Source organism: Camelus bactrianus, chromosome 30, assembly GCF_048773025.1.
Source record: "Camelus bactrianus isolate YW-2024 breed Bactrian camel chromosome 30, ASM4877302v1, whole genome shotgun sequence".
Lineage (NCBI taxonomy): Eukaryota > Metazoa > Chordata > Mammalia > Artiodactyla > Camelidae > Camelus > Camelus bactrianus.
In genome coordinates this window covers 8040061-8064758 of record NC_133568.1, presented here as the reverse complement: position 1 = coordinate 8064758, position 24698 = coordinate 8040061, and the positions used below count along the sequence as shown (strand labels likewise).

The following is a 24698-nucleotide window of genomic DNA, read 5'->3' as shown; positions in this document are numbered from 1 at the left end:
AAAAGCCCCAAAATATATGAAGTAGAAGTTGGCAAAAATGAAAGGAGCAAAAGTCAATTCAATAATAATAATTGGAGACTTCCATACTCCACTGAAAATATGGATAGAATAACTAGATAGAAGATCAAGGAAATGGGAGACGACAAACTAACTAGACCTAATGGACATCTATGGAAATCTTCACCTAACAAGAGCAGAATACACCTTCTTTTCTAGAGCACATGGAACCTTCTCTAATATAGACCATGTTAGGCCATAAAATGAGTAAAACATTTTTACTGATAAAAATATCAGTAAAGGGATAGAAAACATACACAGTAGTTTCTCTGATCTTGATGGAGTAAAATTAGAAATCAGAAACAGAAGAATATTTGGAAAATGTGTGGAAATTAAATAACACACTCCTAAGTAATCAATGGACCAAAAAGGAAACCAGAAGAGAAATTAGAAAATATTTTGAAATGAATGAAGACAAAACCACAACACATCAAAACTTACAGGATGAAGCCGTATCAGTGCATAGAGCGAAATTTATACATATAAATACCTATGTTAAAAAAAGAAGAGAGTTCTCAAAAACCTAACCTTTCACTTTAAGAAACTAGAAAAATAGCAGTGAATTAAACCCAAAGCAAGTAGAAGAAAGGAAAAATAAAGATTATGGTGGAAATAGATTAAATAGAGAATAGAAAAACAATATAAAATTCAATGAAACTAAAAGTTGGTTCTTTGGAAAAAGCAAAATTGACAAATTTTAACTAGCTTGACAAAGAAAAAAAGAGAAGATGGAAATTACTACAATCAGAAACGAAAGAGGGGACATTACCACCAACCTTAAATAAATAAAAAGGATTATAAGGAAGTGGATTATAAAGAAATGAATAATTGTATGCCAACAAGTTAGGTACCCTAGATGAGCTGTATAAATTCTTAGCAAGACACAAACTACCAAAACTGACTCAAGAAGAAATAGAAAATTTGAGTTGACTCATAACAAAGGAAAGGAACTGAAATAGTAAAAAACAAAACCAAACAAAACCAAAATTTCCCACAAAGAAAAACCCGAGTCCAGATGATTGCAAGGAGGGCCTCCTTTAGAGGACAATAGGATAATTCAAGGGGGCAGGTCTAAGGGGGAAACTTTGTGGGACTGGTTGGAAAACTGATATGTGGGTGTGCATTCTCCACTTGTCCTTAAAATCACGTCGCACCCTGAGCTCCGTTTTCCATCTAAGGCCAAGTAGGACCGATCGTGGGTGTGTGCGTGCATTGACCGAGGGCAGCGTTTCTGGGGCCATGGCACTTCCTTGGCCACATTTATGTCACACCTGCATTGGGAAGTGGGGAGGGACATCCTGGGAGGGACATTCCTCACCTTTTCTTCAGGCATTTCCAGGAGGGGCAGGGCAGGATGTGTGTCCTGGGGGCTTGAGGGCCAGGTGGGGCTGGTCAACTCTGACTCGTAGAGTTTGTATCTGTAGGACAGTGGCTCTGCCAGGAGAGGGCTGCTGTGAGTGTGAGTGTCAGACATCTCCTTGGGGCGGCTGCTCATCCGTCATGCGACTGGTGGAAGGAAAAGGGAAACAGCAGGTGAGTCAGGATGGGGCGCGAGGGACTTGGTGGCGGGAGGCTGGGTAGAGCCCCAAGGGGGCCTGAGGTCTGTCCTGACACACACGGGACCTACTGTTCCAGTCACACGTGCTACCAGAGGGGCCTGGAGCCATTCCTCCACCCACGTGAGACCTGACCTTTCAAAATCCCCCCTTCTTCCAAGTCCAGAAGGAAGCCCATTTCTGCTCTGCACATTTCCTTGATCTCCCAGTTAGAATAGCTGTCTCTTTTTTTCTGATCACTAAAATATTTTTTCTCTTCCTTTCACATTGTCCATGGTACTCTCTTATCATGTGATTAGTTGTACATAGATTTTCCCTTGATAAACAAACATGGGTCTGGGTCTTCCAACTGAGTCGGGGTCTAAAAGAAGCTCGTTTCCTTAATTTCTATGCATACTGTGTTGCTTACTGTTGACCCCCAGTGCCCCGCCTCCCATCTGCCCTCAGTGCCCTTTCCCGCTCCCCCATTCCTTCCCCAAGAACAGCCGCATCTCTGGTACAGTCCACGGGAGGCCATGTGCACTGGTCCCTCCACGCGGGGCTCCTTTCCCGTCCACCACAAGGTCAGGGCCTGTGCTGCGACTTGGTTCTGGGCCAACCTCTGCCCAGCGTGCTCGTTTTCCAGGTTTGGTCTGGCTGCTCCCTGATGGTTTAATTCTTCCCTCCTTCCTGTCTTAACCATCCATCTCTGGCCCCCGCCAGCTCACTCATGTCTCCCTTCACTTCACTGTTTCTTTGGGAGGTGGTTTTGGGGCTGCACATGGCCTTAGATGCCCTAGAATTTTTCCCACTGCTCCTGCTGCCATGGCTTCATCTTCTATCTACATACCAATGACTCCCAAATCTAACATTTCCAGCCCAATTTGAGCATTGGATTCACAGATTTAATTGTTTGTATTTGCGTGATGTCCCAGAAGCAGCCTCAACTTAATGCCCTGAAACAACCCATAATGTTCCCTTCCCAAGTCTTGCCCTCCTCCTGCAAAGGTGCCCGTCCTAGGAGAAGTCCTCTCCCTTCCAACCTGCTCCTGCTGAAAACTCCAGAGTCAAACTCAGTACTCCCTGCATCAGGGAATTCTGGGAATTCTGTGTCTAAAATACACCTTGATGTCCAACATCACACCTAGTTGCCATCACCTCTTCCCGCTTCTCCAATAACTCCCCAATAAGATACCCCCTCTTCTTCTCAGATTTCTCCTCCAGGCTGTGCTCCGTGGGTCCTCAGAGCTGGATTAGCACTCAGTGCCACTCAGGCCGGTTTCCTGTTTACATCCCTTCAGTGGCTACAGATGGAAAAGCACGTCTTTAACACAGCGCTCAAGGCTCTGTGTCACCGAGTTCCTTTGTGCTTCAGCCCGCCCTCTTCTTCCCGCCCCTCGTCTCTGGGCTCCACACTGGCCTCCTAGCCCTTTCCCCCTCAGGGCCTTTGCAAATGCTGGTCACTCTGCCTGGAAGTCCTCTCCCTCCCCTTTCCCTGGGTAACTCCCACTCATCCCTCAGTTATCACCTGTCAGAGAAGCCCTCCCAGCTCTACCCCCGACCATGGGAACTGTCACATGTCCTCATGGGACCCAGCATTTTTCCTTATTGCATTTTTTTATACCCAGCAATAATAGATTTATTTGTATATTTATTTGTATAGTATCCATCTTCCCACCAGAACTTAAGATGCATGAGGACAGTGACCGGATTTGTTCTGTTTATTGCTGTGTCCCCAGCTCCTTGCACAGTGCCTGGCGTATAGTAGGTGTTCAGTAAACAGACAGTTAAGTGAGGGAGAAGGAGGGAAGGAAGGAAAGGAGGAAGGAAGGCAGGCAGGCTACGGGTGACTGCTGCCGTGGAGAACATTACAAACCACCTTGGGTCCCATGAGTCTTGAGTGTTTGAAGAAGGTTGGGACCTCCCATCAGCCCTGCACTCTCCAGGCAGGACTCTCGCCATGTCTGGCACCTGTCTGCATTCCCAGGAAGACAGCATTTAAACCACGGCTGATTTTAGCACGGGTCTGCAAACATCATTCCGATCCAGCCAACACCTCTTTCTGGTGCTCCTATGGTTCTGGAAGGGGGCTTTTCCTCTATTCTGACCCTGCAGATGGAGTTTCAGTGACCTCAGACTGTCCTGGAGGGCGCACATCTGGAAAGGCTCCGGTCTCCCTAAACCTCCCTCAAGCCTGTCCCTTCCCAATGCGCTCTCGCCCTCTGGTGGCCAAGAGGTGCTACAGCATCCTGGCCGGTTGGTAGGATTCCTTCCAAGTCATTCAGATGCAAAGTGAGGGGCAAGGAGATGTCCAGACACGGGGCCTGCAGGACACGACACACCTGCATGAACTAGCAGTGTTCTGGGAAGACCTTGTGTTCAATTCAGTGGCCGTGAATTCCATTAAAAGTCCAGCTGAAAAATAACTTTCATCCTTCAGCATATTTCATTGAATCTGAGACGTTCTCAACTGTAAGATGGATCATTGTTTTGTGCATCACCAGGAAAGAAGAAAACGCTGCCAATTAAAATCGTCTGCACCTTGATTTAAAAAATGTTCAAACAGGAGAACGATATGTATCATAGAATCAAGGGAACATGATAAAAAGCATAATGATGAGGCAGGAGTAGGAATAATTTTCTAACTACAGGATGAAACATTTAAATTAAAAAAATTAAAATAGAGTGGATACATTATGAGCCCTTTACGAACAGGGCACGTCACCTGGTTGATTTCCGTGTTTGCATTCCTCAGCAGAAAGCCAGACACATAATAAACCCTCAATAGCTGTTCAAGGATTATGGAAAGAATGAATGATTGCACAAGGGAAGTATACCCCAGAGTCTCTCCAGAAAGGCACTTTCTTCTCTTCCTCTGAGTCCCTCCTGTCTGCAGAGAATATTCCCAATTACAGATGGAAAAATCAAGTCCCAGGAAAGCAAAACAAGAATCGTCTCTCGCATGGATGTGACTGCCCTTTCTGGAGCAAGCTTGCTGCCTTGTGTCGGCTGCAGGAAGCAGAGAGCCCGGGAAACCAGCGACTTCATGCAGAGTCCAGATTAGACCCACATTCCTACTCTGGGCTCCTTCTGTTACTCCAACTGCCGTGCAGGGCACAGCTGGGGGACGCAGGGGAGGGTGGCCACCCTCCAGCCTGGGTCCAGGCTGTCAGCCCAGTGTTCTATTTCACAAGCCCACATAACCTCGGCGGGAACAACGTGATTGCATCCCCTCTGGGGAACACAGCGTTCCTCGGCCATGGGAATGTTTATCCTGTTTAAATGGGGGAATTTTGGCTTCGGGGTAGGGGTGAGACGTGCAGCAAAAATGGCCTTGTAAAGAGAGGGATGCTGTTTGGAAAGAGCACAGGCTGCGGAAGGGAAGATGCTCAGCTTCCCTCTCTCCCCCGCCAGGAGGCGCTGCACGGGCCTCCGGGTCTCCCTCGTTCAAGGGCAGCGCAGGACTCTCCGGACAGCGGGGTTGCTGACGGGGTTCCTGGCGCAGAGTCAGGCTCAGGGATTTCAGTTTCCTCTCTTCCTGTGCTCCCAGGCTGGAGGGAAAGATGGCTAAAGCAACGCGATGAAGTGCAAGCTGGCTGGTCTGAAACAGAGCGCCTTGCCAAAGTTTCCATAAGGCGTCGGCCACTTGTTAAAACTGGCCGGTGGAAGGGCTGCCCGAGCCACGTCCCGTCTGAAGGCAGCAGGCCTCAGAGCCCCTTCCCAGCGCAGCGCTGAGCCAGCCCATTAAACCTGCTTCCAAGAACACATAATTACCCGCTTGGCGTGAGAACGCTCTCCTTGGCTGCCTGCACCTTCCCCTCTCCTGAAGAAATTCGGACAGAAAGGGCTGTTTGGCTCAGCCTCGCTCCCTCCAAAAAGCCAGGTCCCAGTGGCTCCCCAAACAGAGGCGCCTCCATCCTCTTTGTAAGAAGCTCTCTGTTGAGTACCTACTGTGTGCACTGGCTACCTGGAGGGAACATCTGCCTGCAGAGAGCTCCTGTTTGGGCAGCAGGGAGAGAGAAGCTGCCAGCGTGCAGGGAAAGCGGGGCCGGGGATGGTGGGGTGGACGCAAGGGCTGCTGTCGGAGCACAGGGCAGACCCCTAGGCTCCCGGCCTCGGGCAGACAGGCCCAGGCTCTAACGTCAGCCATGACTTGGCCGAACAGACAAGACAGAAGAGAACACTCCAGGCCAAGGAAATGCCTGAGAAAATACACACCTGGCTTGTGCCAGGAAATCCCAGCTGTGGACCCCGCTGGAGCAGGGCTCAGTTGGCAATCAGAGGCCGAGCTGGGTGTCAGAAGACAGACCCCTAGGAGTTCTCAGTCCCTCTGTTTGGACCCCAGTTCTCCTCCCAACGTTAGAAAACATGGCTCCCGCTCTACTGCATGGATTTGAAAATTCTTCTTCTGTCTCTTTCTCCAAAAGACTGCTTCCAGCAGCAGTGCAAAAATATGGCCCTGCCCGATGTGCCCTTCCTAGCACACTCCTGCGGTTATGAGAGGGAAGGGCCTGGGACTGAGGGCTTCACGAGTTGCTGGTGTGGATCTGTGCACATCCAGCTCTCCTCCCTGTGGCCCGTTGGGTTTAAGTCTGCTGGTGACCTTGTCATGGGGGGGTGAATCTAAAGTGGCCTCATTTATGTCATCGTCCACCCAACTGAGTTTTTGAGATTGCAGCTTTCTGGGGAAGGAGAAGTGACCCGTAGGTTTTCCAAAATATTTGTTGAATTGATTCATTTTGCCCAAGACTTTGCCACTGATGCAATTATGGAAAAGGAGAGTGTCTATATATTTGTACAACCTTAGGGCCGAAAGGGAGATCCTTGTTTCTCTCAAACAATGAAGGATCCCATTGTTTCAGTGCCCCTGACTGTTGGCTGGGCTTCCAGGACCCCAGGGGCAGGCTGTTCTCACTGCGAGTGGCTCTGATCACGGGAAGCCCTTGGATCCGTGGAGCGGACATCCAGCCCCCGGGTTTTACCCGCCGCTGGCTCCGGTTCCGTGCATCTGCACAGGACACAGTACCCCCTGGCCCGTGAGACCACTGCAGAGACTGAGTCTAAGCCTGCCTTTCTCTAGGGCAGACCCATGGCCCTTCCTTCCATTTGACTTCAATTAAGGCCGAGATGTCACTCTGAAAGGACCTTGCTGAGTCAGGCGGAGTCCCTGGGCCCTGAGCAGGGTGACCAGCTGCCGAAAGGGGGAAATCAGCTGTGCAGGGCTAAGTGGACGCTGGTTGGGGATAGAAGAGGCCCATGGGCTGGTGGGTCATCCCCAGGGAGGCCACGGAGGGGGTAGGTCAGGAGAGGCCTGGTTACTAGGCAGGTAGGGCCAAGAAGCCGAGACAGGGGCCTGGCCGGCCTCAGGGCCAAGGTGAGAGGTGCCTTTGTCAGGGCTGGGTTGTGTAAGAGGTTGGAAGAGCGCTGCCTCTAGTTAGGGGTGGCTCAGAGCTTTCCGTGGCAGCTCCAGCCCAGTGAGTCTGATGTGGGCTCAGAGGAGCCTGACTCACTGGGGCCAGAGGCTCAGGCCTGGTGGGACGGGAGTCGGGAGGAGCACGACCTTCTCTGGGCCATCTGCAGACCGTCTGGGGTTGGATGGCCGGTGGCCAGCATGCCTGGGGCTGCATGTCTCTGGCTCCCCTGCAGGACCAGGGCTGGGCCCTACAGCTGGGATCTAACCAGGGCCCTCAGCGGAAAGGCTCGGGAGCCTGTAGGGTGGGGGTGAGAGGCCAGACCTTTGATCTCCCCGTTAGATGTTAGCTGGTGTTTGGAGGGACAGTCAGAGGCGCACCACACCCTTCTCAACTGACACTTTTCAAGTGTCTGACCCACCCATGCCCCATGTACTGAGCCCCTGCCTCCCCATCCCAGCAGCAACGACCAGGCCGTCAAACTTCCCTTTGAGGGCCTCTGTCTGCATCGGTCTGTTCCCTCCTTCTGGGCCAGGCCCTCTGCTGTCCAGGCCGGCTCCACCTTGCCACTGGTGATGGATAAATTATCCTAAAACACTACGTGGTCCTACTGTGCATCTAAAGTGCCCTATGTCTGAGTGTCTCATCACCTCTGGGTGTGACACGCTGTGCCTGGGGGTGGCCAGGGTCCAGAGCAGTGGAGCACACTGTTCCATGATGCTAACTGGATTCAGTGGGAAATAGTTGCCTATTTAAGCAAACATGGCTTATAAAAGAGTGGAATACAAACCTTTTTATTTTTAAAACAAAAATTCCTGGACAGACATTGTGAGTCTGTGCTTGGCTGCCTCAGGCATGTCCCCAGGGCCACCTCAGGCTCGATTCTGCTTCATGGAGGTTGTTTTCCATTATCCGCCCTAACCCTGTCCACGGCCCAGCCCTGTCAGTGCCACAGTGCCTCCCCGGCCACCCAGAGGTGCTCTGGCCTCGCCTTTGTCCCCTGTGGCGGTTAGGCTCTGTTTCACTGCGCGGCGGTCACACACACACGCACACACACACGTCTCATGCACACACATACACAGCCGTACACACAGTGAACGCTGTAAATTCTGCACTGCTTTAAACCTTTATGCACACAGTATCTCATACTTTACAAAGCACTTTCCTTTCAATAATTGCATTTGTTTTCGCAAATGATCCCACGATGTGGGGAGAGAGGTAGGGTGGTGTCTTATTCTCATTTCACAGGCTCAGAGAGGTGAGGGGAGCTGCCCGGTACCACACAGCAGGCTGACACAGGCCCCCCGACCCTGCCTCCTAGCGCTCGGTCCTGAGCTCTTCCCGCAACAGCATCACCAGCCCCCTTGGACGGGCCCTGGACTCTCCCCTGAGGATGCCTCCCCCCCAAGCAGAGACCAGGGGCTGGCGGGTCCTCCACCCTCCCTGGGGCCAGGCTGTATGTAGCTTAGGTTTTTGGCCTTTGGATGCAGTAAAGGTACCAGTGCACGCCTCCCTTCAGGAACTGGACCGCAGTGTGGGCTGGGACGTTGCGCGTGTAACCGGGGCGGTGTCCCATCGCTGCGGCAGGGCCGGAGTGCTGCACTCGGCCTCGTCAAGGGCTTCGTCTGGTGTGTCCTTAGGCCCTTGAGCCACCCCTTTCTCTTAAAAAAGCCTTGATCGTTTTTTCCCTGCACAGATGTTTGTTTCCTAAAAGCGACACCCATTAGAGTGGGCAGTCAGCGCTGGCCCTGGGAGGGCCCCGACTGGGACACATCCCACCAGGCGCTGTCCCTGGAGCCTCTTCATCAGATGAAACTTGGAGTCAGGTGGATCTGGAAGGCCTTCTGCAGACTGGGTGGAGGGGTTTAGAAGGGGGTGAGGGTCGGGGAGGCAGGTGACGGGCTGGCGTTAAATCTCAGGGCGCTGCTCAGCACCAGGCGGAGGGGCAGCTGGGCTGGGCTCTCCTGGGGAGCCCACGCGCCCCGTCTGCGTGGCGTTAGGTGGCCCTTCTCAGCCTGCTGTGCAACAGGCTTTGGAGCTGTTTCTCCCATGTCACCCAGTCCTCAACTGGCCTCACGTAAGTCATTTTCTACCCAAGATGAACCCCAGCCATCATTTCAGTCTGCCTTGGTGGGAACCAAGCAGGGACGAGGTATTTTCAGAGCACTTCCCCTCTCCCATCAGCTGGTTGGGAATGCTCTTTCCTTGAAACCCTGAGAGCAGACATCTCCACCTCGACAGCTCACAGTCACCGTCTTCCTCTAGGGAGCATTAAAAAATCCTAGCGCCTGGGCTTCCCCCCCAGAGATTCTGACTTAAGTGCTCTGGGGTACAGCCTGGGTTGGTTACACGCTCCCCAGGGGTGCTGACCTGCTGCAGAGGCTAAGAACGCCAACCTAGATCTGGCTGCACACAGGCCGCGCTCTCCTGCATCAGCTCCAGTTCGAACCGCGGGAGCCCAGCCCTACCCCCAGGAGCAGACCCTGCGTTTGACCCGGGGCCCCAGGGCCCTCCTCTGCTCCTTCAGGCCCAGGCCGCACAGATGTAGGGGTCTCACTTGGCAGAAGCGGTGGGTGGTGGGTGTGAGGACTACAAGCGTGTGGGGGGAGCATGGTGGGAAGGGGCCTGGAAACAGCCTTCACCTATTTCAGAGCCTTTGCCTAGTGGTCAGAGCATTCAGTCAACAAGCAAACCCAGGTCCGATTTAGGAGGAGTGAAACCAAAGCAAAACCGAAACCGAATTTATGACTCTAATTAAATGCCGTTTACATCCTCTATCTCCAGATGGAAGGAGGTGGCAGACACCCGAGTCTTTTCCAGCATCTGCCTTGGCCTGAGGACGCTGCCTCCCTGCTTCCCACAAGACCAGCTCAGGGCTGTAGCGGCGGCCCGCTCCCAAGAAAGCTCGTCACCAGGGCTGCACAATTTCAGAAATAAAGCTGTACCACCTCTGGGAGCGGAGGCTCACCCGGTTGTTGGAATATCTCAGTCGAAGGCTCCCGTTTGCCTTGTGAGCCCATACAAGACCATTCGGAGGAGACCCTGGGAGGCTGCGGATTTGCCCGGCCCTGGAGAGAACAGAGCCTGGACCCGTGTTGGGGTGAGTGGACGCTGGGGGGCTTTGATGGTGGCGCCCGCACACCACCTTGCCGTCAGCTTAGGTGAGGTGTGAACACAGCAGAGAGGGCAGCAGTGAGGACCGTGGGTGACCAAGTGACACGCATGTGCCCTGTCGGAGGGGAGAGGACAGAGGGAGCCCCACCCGGAGTGGGAAGGGACACTTTGTGGAGGTAGTGAGAGAAATAGAGTTGGGATTGGCAGAAAGGAAGCAAAATGTGGAAGGACTGGGGAATTATGACACAAGGGAAAAAAAGAATGAGGAGAAAGGTGTTAGTGAGGAGGGGGAAGACGAGAAAGCGGGGTCGCAGCTGGTGGTAGAGGAGGTGCTGAGTGGGGGCAAGACCAGGCTGAAGGGGAGACGGGGCGGGGGAGGCAGGCAGACCCTCCCGAGCTACGTGTCTCCGCTCTGAGGGGGCAACAGCCTTCCGGCTGCCACACCTCTTGGCTTGGCTTCCCTTCTTCCCTCTTCCACAAATCCTGTGATGGATGGAGGAGGAATTGGGGCCCAGTGTGTGGCTCCTGGCGTATCATCTGGACTTAGAAATAGACATCCCCTGGAGCCAGCTATCTAAGAGGGAAAATCGGAGGGAACCCAGCGTGGAGATGGGAGCCCCACAATTCCAGCTTCATCCGGCCCTCGCTCCCCCATCGTGACTAACCAGATGGACAGAACGAGCTTTCTTCAGATGCTCAAAGGAGCCACTTGGGGTTCCATCGGTTCAGTGCCAAGGAATGTGTGCATTTGAAAGTGGCTGAAGGCACTGGCCGAGATGCCTGTCCTCTGACCCCCTGAGGCTTGACTGAGGTAACGCGAGAGCTAAGATGGCTCTATTTAAACAGCCAGAAATCCGAAGAGATGGAATCTGTCTGGACACCACTGGCAAGTCAGCTGAACTTGTTATGAAATCTCTGAAGCTGTGTTTTCTCTTGCGTGTCTGAAAGGAGGGTGAGTGTCGATGGGCAGATGCCCCTGGGGCAGTCACGGTAGGGGGGACAAAGACCCTGGACTTGGGGTCCAGCCAAACTCTGGCTCTGCCACTCGCTCACTGACGCCTCCTCACCTGCGAAGCAGGACGGAGGTACTAGTCCAGAAGGTGACACGCAGAGGCCCTGCCCGGCACGTGGCGGGGGTCAGCAGGAGCCAGTGCCTCCCTCCATCCTCCTGCCTGTTCTGGGATTGTTCAAAGCTCTAAAGACTCCGACTCTCAGGGATTTAAAGAGAGGGGGTTGGCCAATGTAAACATTAAGAAATGTTCATCTTCCTAAAATTTCCCTGTAGCAGATCTTGTGTTGAATATTGTTCATTCATTCAAACGTGTTGGTTAAGCGCCTACTGCGAGCCAGTCACTGGAGATTTAACAGCGAGCAAGAAAGAGCCCTTCTTGCCCTAATGGAAACCAGACGATAAAATCTAAGTGTCCAGGGATAGGACTGTCCTCTTCCCACGTGGGGAGGTTAGGGCATGGGGTGGAAACGAGGGGGCATCTTTTGGTTGTCTCGGGGACAGCGGGGCACCACTAGGTTGTGTTGAGGGAGTAGCCTGCAATGTGCAGGACCAGCCCATCTGACAGGGGATTGTCCCACTCAGAACGCTCAGTGAGAAACCCTTGTAGGCAAAGGGTGAAAAAAAAGTCATGAAAACCAGAAACTTGCCGTTGGTAGAAATATTTGTAATATCATCATTTCCTTAACGGCAACTTTTAAGAGCTCTTTGAGCTGGGTGTTAAGGGATCTTGTATCGTGTTTCTTTAGTTGTTCAGATTTTCCAGGCACATCCCTTTTCTCATAGGGCCTTTCCTTCCCCATAATGGTGGTGCTGATGTTTTGGTCATGTTCCTAATTCCTTCATGCACAAAGCTCATGCAACTGCCTGTCAGCTACAGAGTGGGGTTGAATCAGGATTCTGGGGGACCAGGGACCCCCTGGGTCAGTGATTTGCCTCTCCAAGGGCTCTAGCTCTGGTTACGGGGGTCACAGATCTGGGAGAAGACAAGTGGCTCACTGGGGATCTGAACCCACTGTCCCTGGCTGCACTGTGTCTACGTTCCACCCCACCAGGACAAGAGTCAGGTGAAGCACCTCTAAGAACTGGTAAAATGTAAACATTCTTGGGAATATGCATTTAAACTGAAGTGGCAACATGGCCCACCCATTAGTCATATTCTTTTTACTTCAGCCCCTCATTATCATGTTCATAAAATCATATTTATATACATATATTTATTGTGAAAACTTCAACTACTGTAGAGTACAGGAAGAGAGCAAAAACTTGTTCCATCACTCGGATGCAGGAGCACTGAGGAACTATTCTGCCAGACATCTCTCTGCTCATATTCACAGGCAGCAAGAGACATGGACAAGCAAAAATAATTTTCTAGAAATAGCATCATGTCTTACGAGCTATTTTTTAAATTTTTTAAATTTTATTTTATTGCATTATAGTCAGTTTACAATGTTGTGTCAATTCCCAGTGTAGAGCACAATTTTTCAGTTATACATGAACATACATATATTCATTGTCACTTTTTTTTCACTGTGAGCTACCACAAGATCTTGTATATATTTCCCTGTGCTATGCAGTATAATCTTGTTTATCTATTCTGCATATGCCTGTCAGTATCTACAAATTTTGAACTCCCAGTCTGTCCCCTCCTACCCCCTTCCCCGCTGACAACCACAAGTTTGTATTCTATGTCTATGAGTCTGTTTCCATTTTGTATTTATGTGAGCTATTTTTTAAAGTTAAAAGTATTGTATTTAATTTTATGTGACTTTAACAGGAGAAAAGTGAATTAAAGGGAAACTAAAGAAACTGCTAAACTTCAGATGAATGTTTATTTATCACAGGGAACTTTTTAGTTTTTATAACTCTTTAAGGCTAAGAAAACAACAGAAAAAACTATTTGGAAAAAAACCCCCAAGAACTCAGTAGCTTTTAAAAAAAATTCCAGGTTTCATATTTGGGTAGTATTGATGAATTCTTCACTAAGAAAAATGATGAAATTGGTTTTCTTACACTTCTACCAAGTTTTATTAATTTTATTACTATTATTATTTTTGCTTAGTCAAGGTTTATGTCATTTTATTCTATTCTTTTACTAGTTCAAAGCTGTCATCTACCTCTATCTCTATTTTTCTATCAAGAGAAGAAAGAGCTTATACAGTAGGTGTGACATCCCAGCCTCCAAGGTGGGCCTCAGCGCTCCTTGCCTCCTGGTAGTCCTAGAGTTGACCTATGTAACCAGTGGAAATAATGGTCTGTGGCTTCTGAGGCTCGGCCAGAAAAGACAGCCTTGCACTCTTGGCTCAGTTACTCTGGGGGAAACTGCTTCTGTGTCATGATGACAAGAACCTAGAAAGACATTTTTTTTTTTTAATGGAGGGAAAGGTCCTTGGGGAGAAGGAAAGAACCAATATTCATTGACCAACTCGGATGTGGTAGGTACCATTATCCTGTGTTATTTTATGTAATTTTTAGAGCAACCCTGTAGAACAGGGGGGAGGATGCTTGCCTACCAACTTGGAGGTGGTCTGCTGCCAAAATGTGATGACAGGGTGTATAGAAAAGGTCCGCTGGCCTCACACTTTTGCAGGAAACTTTTTCCTTATGGATTGAGCCTCATGGGGCAGAAATATCTCTTGGTAGGCGGAAGAACTCTGACTGAGGGATCACACAATCAACCCAATTGAGGAATGCGTTCATTCTTTAAGAATGTACCTGAGAAGTAATAACCAACATTGCTTTCATGGAGTTTTGATGCAGAGACAACACTTAAATGCAGGAACAGAATCAGTAAGCAAAGTGATAAAGTGCTGGAATAGTTGAAGTGCTTCATCATTTAATTATTCATCTGTCCTCAGCAAGGGCTTCTCATTTGCAAGGTTGTGGCCTTGAAGAATGTGCAACACACGGTTGCTGTCCTCCAGGAACTGAGGGGCGGTTAGACAGATAAAAATGATGAGGGACGTATTATCTGGACAATTCCCATGTAGCTTGGCTTGCCCAGTCCTCCTTCTAGGGCACTTTACTCTACCCAAGAGGCTAGAAATTTGAAAGTCAACATTTTCAGGATCTCTTGCAGCTAGGCCTTTAGAAGAAAATCAAGTTTGGTCGATTAGAAGCATTTTGGAAAATTTTAGGTGGAAATGAAGCAGAAGATGTTCTGTTCTTTCAACTGTTTTCTGGTGAAAGTAAGGTCACGGGCATATGACGTTTTTGGCCACTCAGCTGCCATCTCTGCGGAGTTTGAGAGGCAGTATCTATGATGACTTTGTGATTCTGGTTTCCCTGTTCCTGGAACACAGTGGTGGGTTCTTGAACCCGTTTCAGCGGTGGCCTCAGAGGTAGTAGCCCCTATGATAAATCAGTTTTGTAGTGTCCAAGAGTAATTTCTGGCCCAAACCAAACAGCTCCCTCCTACAACTGTGCCCCCAAATCCCTGTGTTGAATCCCTTTCTGCTTCAAATGCCTACAGGGGTTTCTGCTTCCTGTCCTGAACCCTGACTGAGAGATGTCAGACGGAAAAAACCCAGTGTTGGGAGATGGGGTCAGGGCTCAGGAGAGAAGGGGTAATGAGAAAGGAATTTTTGGAGGAGGTAACTTTTTATCATAAAGGAATCAGGATTTCAAACAGCCCAGAGGAGAGATGACAGCTTCCTTGGGGGGGGGGGCGAGTTAAAAAAGCCTTTTCTCCTTCTCCCCAGGTGGTACCTCCCTAGTACCTTCCACCCTGCAGCTGGATGGGTTATGGTTTTTATTAAGGCCTAGACTTGAATGAATAGTTACTTGGAGTTCTGTTTGTTGTCACGGGGAAGTGTGTTATTTCAATATGGGATTCAATACCCAGAAAACAGATTCTTGTGGAGCCCGCTCGTGGATCCTGCAAAGATGAATACATCTGTGGAAGGAGGTGCTTTTCCTTTCCTGCTGCCTTCCATCATTACCCTGCTGGAAACACCGGCTGCTGTCCACAGGCTTGGCTCCCAATCACCTGTCTCCCTGGGGGAGGATAAAACGCAGGGACCAGGTGTTCTCTGACATGGCAAAGCAGAAGAAAAATCACCGTATTGGGAGTGTGGAGACCTGGGATCTAAACTTAGCTCTGCTGCCTACCGGCTGTTTAACCTTGAGCAAGTTTAATTAATAACCAGATTGTTACTATCTTGTGAATCTGCCTGCTTCTCCTTATGTTCAAGGCTGCAACCTGAACTCAGACCATGATCATGTCCAGTTACAGCCCCTGGTATCTGTGCAAGCTCCACAATCCACTCTTCCAAGTGCATCCAGAATAATCTTGTAAGAAAGCAAATCAGGTCATATTACCTCTTTTTTAAGACTCTTAAATGCTTCCCAGTGCCCTTGGGTTGTCAAAACTCCTGGGCAGGACATTCAGTCTGATTTGGTCTCAGTGAGCCTCTCTGCCCTCCTCTCCAGAAGAGGCTGTGTTTTAAGGTGAACGAGAGCCAATAGTTTCCAAAGTGGGGCATTCATCCTGAGGGGTGCATAAGACAGTCCACTGGGGTGTGGTCTATTAGAACTTTAATGTATATTTTTATCTACATATTAAGATGAATTTAAGCTAAGGAGTCCTGGCTCAGATGATTTTTCAGGTCATCACATGTCATATGTAGACGCTGGATTCCGTGAGTGGTCAGCCTGGCAAGGTCACCTATGCAGGCTCTGGAGTCAGATTTCCTGAATTTTATTTGTTATTAATATTATAATATTATTAACTTTATTCTTAACATCCTGACAAAGAGTGAAACTCTCATGGTGCAAAAAGATTTACACAAAGTAGACAAGTGGATTAAAGATTCCTGCAAAGACCCCAATGTTCACAGCAGCACTATTTACAATAGCCAAGACATGGAGACAACCGAAATGTCTGGCTACAGATGACTGGATATACAATGGAATACTACTCAGCCATAAAAAAAGAATGAAATAATGTCATTTGCAGCAACATGGATGAACCTAGAAATTATCATACTGAATGAAGTAAGTCAGACAGAGAAAGACAAATATCATATGATATCACTTATATGTGGAATCTAAAAGAAATGATACAAATTCTATTTACAAACCAAAAACAGACTCATGGACATAGAAAACAAACTATGAAACAAACTTTCAAAAGGGAAAGGGTGGGGAAGGATACATTAAAGGTTGGGGATTAACAGACACATATTACTGTATATAAAATAGATAAACAACAAGGACCTACTGTATAGCACAGGGAATTATATTCAATTCCTTGTAATGAGCTGTAATGCAAAAAAACTGAAAAAAAAAATGTGTGTATATGTATAGCTGAATCCCTTTCCTGTATACCTGAAACTAAAATTGTAAATTGACTACACTTCAATAAAAAAATAGGAAAAAAAAAGATTTCTGCAAAGAAACTTCAGATTAAAAAGAAAGATTAACTAAGATTAGCCCAAATAAATCAGGAGGGAGCGGTGGGGCTATTGCTTCCTCAGTTCTGATTATAAACTCATCACCAGCCACATTAGGAAGTAATGGTGATGACGACCTAATTAGCCATGATGAGAATTAGGGCAAAAAAATGTCAAAATTATGAAGTCGACTTTAAAAAGGATTTACATTCACTGTCATCAAAGATGACGCTCTGTTAGCCACTATATATAAAAATAGATAAAAAATTTTTTCTTCTGTATAGCACAGGGATCTATATTCAATATCATGTGATAACCTTTAATGAAAAAGAATATGAAAACAAATATATGTATGTATATGCATGACTGGGGCATTGTGCTGTACACCAGAAATTGATACACTGTAATTGATATACTTCAATAAATAAGTAAATTATTTAAAAAAAAAGATGACCTTCACCTACGTGTGCATCGTGCCTTGATCTATTGACTAAGTATGTGAATATAAATTATAATTAAAAAACATATTGGGGTACCTGCTCAAAAGTGTTTTTCTGGTAGAATTGCACAGTAAAGAAATTTGGAGACCACTGAGCTGGGCATAGACTTGGGTCTAGATGTTATGAGGACCTGCCCTAGATTCAACACATGAACTCTGGCCTAACACAAGACTGTGAACTTCTTAGTTATTGATGCTTTTAAGGCCTTTATAAAGTGGAGCTGTTACTGTGCAGTATAATCTCAGTAGGTTTTAAAGGAGTAGACTTGAAACTTTGGAATATTTTACCTGCAAAATTATTTGATCTGGATATTGCCTGATACTTATGCAGAATTTTTAAAAAAGGTAAATATTAGGTACTGTACAGAATTATGTCCCTGATAGGATGGGTTATGGCAACCTGCACCCTTGTGATGGAGAATTGCCTCCTGACATCAGGACCAATTGGATCACACACCAGCCCATCATTCAGAACTCAGCAAGCAATGCCCTTTCTGCACCATAGTCATTCTGGAAGTAATGTGTTTACCCCAGCCTTCAGAACACAGTCCATAAACCGTAGGGCTTGACAAAGTGGCACTGTTTAGGCAACACAGGAAAACTGGAAAAGTGAATTGTAGGTGGTGAGTGGCTAGCAATAAATAATCAGCTCATTCCTGTCGCAGGAATGCCTGTGACCAGGAGAAAAATCTGACCAGCGGAAAACTTGGATTGGACAAAAGCCGGCCATCTAATTCTGTATGAGTATTTTCGAGAGTGAGTATGTTCTGATTCCCTGGGCAGGATGGCTCTTCACAATACCTAGTTTTGTTAAAACCACGTCTGGTGACATTTGGACCCCACCCAGTTACCTGGCATCAGAAATCTCAGTATCCGTGGGGTCAGCATCTGTGGATACAGAGGGACGACTGCACTTCATCATTTTATATAAGGGACTTGAGCATCCACAGATTTTGGTACCTACCAGGGTCCAAGAACCAATCCCCTTCAAATATGGAGGGACAGCTGTCTATCATTAGTGATTCAGTCCTTTGAGCTAAACACAGACCCCCTCAGGTATCTTCTGTCGAAAAACAGGCAGCCTTAGAAAGAGCACAGCCAGTCAAAGATCCCTCAGTGCGACTTGACCTGTTAAACGGCCCCCTCGTGGGGAGAGCTCTGAGACAGGCTTAGGGCTCCAGGCATTCTGGCAGGGGATGCACAAAGAGGTGGGGAGCTGTGAGCAGGGGGAGGAAAGCAAAGGCAGAGACAGAGAGCCCCAGTGACAGCTCTAATGGTTTCATGTGCAACAAAGAAAAAACCTGAATTTAACCCTTTAGTTCAGGTCTAAGATCGACTGCGGCAAACACTGAGTTTATCGTAATCCTCCGGACTTGGGTAGGAACCACATCTTTCAGAATGAGTTCCATACAAAACAGCTTTCAAGGGGCCCCGATAAATACAGTCAGCTTTCAGTTTTCAGTGAAATTGCCATTGGCTTGTTGGTTGCGGAAGGACAATCTCGGTCACCATCAGATCACTCTTACCAATTATGGATGAACAAGAGACAGCAAAGGGAATGACTAGAAAGAATAGAAAACTGCTCTCTGGTGAACAAAACTATTGTGATTAGGGGTTTCCTCTCGTACATCTCCCAGGATCTTTCTCTCATTGTTGTTCTGCGCACTTAATTGTGGAGTATTTACTTATTTATGTTTAGAAGAGGTACTGGGGATTGAACCCGGGATCCTGTACATGCTACCGATGCACTCTGCCATTTGAGCTACTCCCTCCCGCCCTTTTTCTCCCTGTTATTGTGGATAGTTGAGCCTGAGATTGGGGCCATTCTGATGGCTTCTTTCTGATGGTTTCACCTCCCTGCTTGTTCAGCAGGCTGATTCGTCTGTTCAATCCCCGTGCCCCCAACACACACAAAGCTGACTGATTTAGTAGATTCAGTGAAAAAAAAAATCAAAGGAGTTTGACAAAAAATGTACTTTTTTGATAGAAGTTATTAGTCAGTTGCTAACTACATTGATAGGTTATTTTTATCCCAATTGTTTTTTTTAAATTTTTGTTTTTAAAAATAATAAGTTTAGCTAACTAAAAAGACCAGGTGTCTAATCGACTTGGCTGGTTGTGCTGACAGATATTTGCTATGACATCAATTGACTAAACTGACGGGAATTTGAAAGAGTTCAATCAAAATGTTTGAATCCATCAGTGGGGAGTGTCAACCAGGTTTTGCTCCGTAGAAAGCACTCAAGTGTCTGCATTTTACAACAAAGAAGTACAAGCTGTTTGCCCCCAAGAAGCAAAAAGCTGAGAGGATTCTTTGAAAGATGCTGAGTGATTTTTTTGTGTTTTTTCTGATCTCTTGTAAGGACCTGAGTTTCTCCAGGAAAGACTGACTTATGTGCCCCACGACAGATACATGTTCTAGGTCTCTGGGGAAGGCAGAAGCAGCGGAAGTGAATCTGAGGGTAGATGCCTTTGCTGTTTTTCACCTTACACCAGAGACCTCACACCAACTCTGTCCTTGAGTCGTCCCGAGCCAGACCGTGGAAAAGCCACGCCATAGGTGAAATGAGTTTTCAGTTTCCGTGATCCACGGTCCCTAGCCTGCCTCAAACTCCCTTTCCCACCGTCCTCCTTCTTTCATCAGTGTCCAAAACCGTCATACTGGCCCTCTCTAGGGCAAATATCCTCTAATGCCCCTGAGGAAGGAGCGACAAATCACTGCTCACTCACCCTCCACAAGAGAGTTGGGGTTCTCATCAGGGACCGGTATTTCCATTGAACATACTGTGTACCAGGCTCTGTGCTGAGCACTTCACACGTGCTGCCTCGTGTTATGTTCCCAACAACCACTGACCATCATTTAGCTCATGGACAGCCTTTGGCTAGTCCGTGAAATAACTTTCTTGGCTGAAGTTTAGAGCTGAGATTCTGGCGAATTTCTGGATAGGTCTGGCTTGCTCTGGGCAGTGAACTTGCACTCCTGGGACAGACGCTGAATCCTAGAATGACGGAGACCCTGGGGCATCCGTATGGCTGTGAACACCTTCACATGGCGTGAATTACTGCAGCGGCTGATGCCAAAGGCTCTGACCATTTGGATCTTTCAGACCGTCCTGCCAAAGTAGCAGCTTCTTTGACGAGACCAAAGGAAATGCGCCTGACCTGCACGTCACTCTAGGTCAGCAGAAAAGACTCAAAGTTTGAGGGTCACTGAGGTTTTGCCTCATCACGCTACAGATTAGGGGCCCCTCAAGTCAGCGCTTACTGATGCGTCAGTCTGCGCAATGCATTTGAGGAAAAACATCATGCAGACTCTTCCTCCAATGCCATTCATTCAGCAAACCTCTGCTCACATGTCAGCTGGGCTGGGGGAGTCCATCTGCATCACTAACGGAGAGAGCTAGTCCACTGAGAGAAAAAGCCTCACTGGGATTAAGACAATGAAATCAATGCATTTGTACCCAGACTCAGAGAAGATTACAGCCCCAAGAATGGTAAACCGGCCCAACCTTGTCCCTTTCTCACTGTGTGGCCACAGAGCAGTTACACTGAAAGCACAGACACCGTCCCCCCTGGACATTCAGGGTCAGGGTCAGCGTCAGCGTCAGTGCCTGGTGAGGGCTGGGGAAAAGCCTGGGACAGGAGGAGATTGGTTTTGGCCAGTTTCTCCCATTCGTCTTCTATACTTCAGGTGACCCTGGTGCTTCTACATAAATGGACTTTTAGGGCTCCGTGTTTTTCCTTCACAGCGCCCCCATGTGGCAGGTTGGTTAATAGACTCTAAGCGGCCGCCCATTATCACACAGCAGCCTGTGGGTGGCTGAGTCCACCAGATGGTACCCGTCGGGCATGCACTTTCTTTTATCCTTTTCCACAAGACCTCGTGGTGTGGAGCTGGTCACCCTGGGGGGAGGCAGCCAGGTTTGATGGAATGAGGGACAGCATAGGGAAGTGATAAAGAATGAGGCTCTGGAGCCAGATGACTAAGTTTGAGCCTTCGTGTCCTCTCATGAACATCCCCACTTCCCAGCACCATGACTTTGGGCAAATGACTGGGCTTGAGTTCTCCCAAGGACGTAACGAGGATGGTGGTCACAGCTGCACAAAGGCAGCTTCATGGGCACATGACCAGGGCCATCGCACATGCTTTTGTGCATAAAAGAGCCCAGGCTTGGGGTTTGGTGCTCTTCAGTCACCATCTGGGAATTCTGAATAGCTCAGATATCTGCAGTTACTTAAAATCTTAAAATCTTTCATAAGTGAAGTCTGATAGGACAATGGACCATGAGTGTGGGGGACGGGGTTCTCGCTCACACCCGGTCCTGCCTCCTCCTGCCTCCGCTGTTCCCTGCTGCCTACTCCCCCCATCTCTCGGTGTCCGGGGCCCTGTCCAGCCTCTCCCTCTTTGCCCCGCCCCAGGGACAGTTGCTACCCTGCGTACACAAGTGCGTCCAGGTGCCTGTGCACAGGTGTGGGAGGGTCAGAGCTGCGCAGTGCACCCTGCGGCATCTTGGCCGTTCCGGGTACCAAGTGCATCCTAGCATGGAGGCTGTGATCCCTGGGGGGTCGTCATGCACAAAGGGCTGGGCAGGGGGGCTTGCGGGAGGGAGACCCCTGGCTCCGCTCCTTCACTCTGGGGCAGGTGTGTCTGTCCAAGGGCTGGGGGAGGGATGCCTGGCAGCTCGTGGGCCTTTTGTCTGTGTAGGGTGGGGCCTCCGGTACCTGTGAGGGTCTACACTCACCTGGCAAGGGCAACATTAAGGAGCAGATAAAATCACCACGACAGGGAAAGAAGGCGAGAGAGTGAACAAGCCAGAAAACCACCCAAGGAAGAATTTTAAAAGTTTTATATTAGAGTACCTTGGACTGTCCATTTCCCTTGCTTTTTGAACAAGGGCCCTGTATTCCCGTTTTGCAGGCAGCCCCACAGATTCTGTATCTGGGCCTGATTCTGCCTCTGGGCTGCAGTGAGGGTTAGCTGAGTCAGCCCCTGACTGTGCTGGGGGTGGGGCCCAGCGGGAGGCAGTGCTCAGTGTCCGCTTCTCAGCTGGAGATGCTACATCAGCCATCAGGTCGTGCTCCCTTGGAGCCGGAGGGCTGAAGTCTGGGGTTGGGGTGGGGTGGGGTGGGGCAGGGCGGCAGGGTCCCTCCACCCATCAAGCTCTCAACAAAACAGAGAGTTGTCTGCGCTCTACCTGACTCTGGACATGCTTCTTTAAACCGGGCCAGGTACTGACAGGTAACTACTTTTGCAACAGACAGAGCCGATCGGGGGCCAGGGCTGCGGGAGGCATCTCCACGAACCCATTTGGAAGGAGAGCCGGGGGATCGTCCCGTGGTCACATCCGCTGTGATTCAGCTCATTTCCAGCACGCTAATGAATTCAAGAATGAGCTTCTGAAATGAACTCTCCATCAGGAGGGAGGCGGTAATTGCGCTGGTTATTAGCGATCACTCTTGGATGGGGGTTAGGGGTGTGAGCAATAGAATTAAATGGATTTCCTTTGAAAGTTCTGCTGCTCAAAGGAAGAGAGAGAAATACTACATTATGCGTTTAAAATACCTCCAGGGTTTGGTTTATAGACTTGTTTATATTTATATATTTATTTGAATGTTTATGGCTTTCGCTCTGTCATTTCCACGTTGGGATCTCCATACTCATTATGGTTTTATGGCCCCTTTTTTGGAAATCAGTGGCTGCACACACCCGCACGTGGTCTGAGGAGTGGAGGCGATTCAGAAAAGGAAAACAAGTTTAATATTGTAGCTGGGGGGTAGGAGCCCTCCCTCGGGGTCAGAAAGTTACAATGAAGCTTGAGATCTGCCTGTTTAGTTAGAATCTTGGGGAGTCATGACTTAGAAGGCAGCTGAGAGGTGGTCAAGTTTGACCCCTTCTTGGACGATCCAGGAGGCAGAGGCCTTGAGAGGTGAAGGGACCGATCAGAGATCTGACGGCTTGTTGTCTGGAAGTCGGATGAGGGCCCCCGCCCTCCTGACGCCCACGGCTCCTCCAGACCCACCTTCCTTCCCTTCCTTTGCACCAGGCGGCTCCCCCATCGGACGCAGAGTGGGCACCGTGCCCAGAGCCCATGCTACGTTTAAGGGCCCGCAAAAATGCTTTAATTTCTTTTTAAATCAGAAGGAAAAAAAAACATATAATCCAGCCTGCATTATATTGATCTCAATACCAATGCAGTCATAAAATATAATTTTCAATAATTTTTTTATGAAGCAAGGGACCTATGAAAGCCAAGTGCTTGGGGCCCCCACAAGTCATAATGCGGTTCTGCTGATACAGACCAACCAAGACAGCCGTGGGAGAAGTCCGGGGGCGGGGGGACCCAGTGCCTGGAATCAGCCCCACCCCCGGTGATGGGGTTCTGCTCCCACCCCATCCCCCTCTTTTCAAGTAAGCTCTTTTGTCTCAAATGCCTTTTTGTCTATCTCTCTGCACAAAGATCATTTCGAACAGGGAAGAGGGGTTCTGAGTAACACATCATGATGGGTAAAGAGTGACCGAGATATCTTATGTGGGCAAATGCACACTGAGCAGCAAACCCCCTGCTGAATCAGGTCTGATCAGAAGGCACTTGAAGGTTTTGAGCCCCGGGGTCTCCATGGTGCGGGAGAGTCACAGCTGTTGTGTGAACGTGGGATTGCCCATTTATAGGAAGTTCTGCTTAGTAAGATGCCAGATGGGCTGCCCGCCTCTGGTTGGATGTGTTTTGGTTGGCTTGCACCCCCTCAAGCCTGATCAGCCTCCAAGGCTCCCCTGTCTCAGTGAGAGAGACTGTCACTGCGGTAGATGGAATGTTTCAGGCGCTCCCCGATTCGTGTGTTGACACCTGATCCCCAATGTGAAGGTGCTGGGAGGTGGGGTCTTTTGGGAGGTGACAGGTCATGAGGGTGGAGCCGTCACGAGTGGGGTTAGTGCCCTTATAAAAACGGCGCCAGAGAGCCCCCGAGTCCCTTCCTCCATGTGGAGACGCAATACAAAGACGGCTGTCTACGAGCCAGGAAGCCAGCTCTCACCAGGCCCTGAGTCTGCCAGTGCCTTGGTCTTGGACTTCTAACCTCCAAAACTGTGAGATGTAAATATTTGTTGTTTACAGAACACCCAGTCTATGGTATTTTGTTATAGCCAGGCGTTCAGGCCCCTCTTTCTCTCATACTCCACACCCCAATGCACCAGAAATTTCAAAATTTCACCTCTAAATCACATATGGAATTACATTTTCTCATCAATTTCACTAGTAGGTAGCCAACCCTAAGGCACCATCATCTCTGTCCTGTGTTGTGTGAACAGCCTCCCAACCAGGACCAATCTCTCTACTTCTTCCTTCAGTCTAGCCTGGGCAGCTTGAGGGGTCTTTTGAAGATGTAGCTCAAATTCTGCTCCTGCTAAGACTGCTTGGTGACTGCCCAGCTCACTCAGATAAAGTCAGAGTCCTTCTGCTGTCCACTTGGCCTCCAGGACCCGGACTCTGCTGCTTCTCTGATGTCATCTCCTCCCTGTCACTTCCTCCCCTGCCTTGAATATGTCAAATCCACTCCTGCCCCAGGACCTTTGCACATGTCACTCCCTCTGTTAGAACACCCTCCCCTGGTTAGTGTGGCTCCTTCTCAGAAATGCATCCTCCAGCCTCCTCTTTGCTGTCGCAGGGCCAGCTGGACTTCCCT

At 49.0% G+C, this 24698-nt stretch overlaps 1 protein-coding gene across 6 annotated transcripts in view; it reads right to left on the bottom strand.

Annotated features, from left to right (window-relative positions):
• SLC14A2 (solute carrier family 14 member 2) overlaps positions 1-24698 on the bottom strand; it is a 429661-nt gene that overhangs the window by 49474 nt on the left and 355489 nt on the right. For 5 of the 6 annotated variants that reach the window (XM_045521425.2, XM_045521422.2, XM_045521421.2 and 2 more), the window contains exon 4: positions 1376-1563. The exons of the other annotated variant lie outside the window; for it this stretch is intronic. In XM_045521425.2, the coding sequence (XP_045377381.1) occupies positions 1376-1552 (177 nt within the window). In that variant the 5' untranslated portion in view covers positions 1553-1563. The remainder of the gene's footprint in view (positions 1-1375; positions 1564-24698) is intronic. 6 annotated transcript variants of the gene reach the window in all.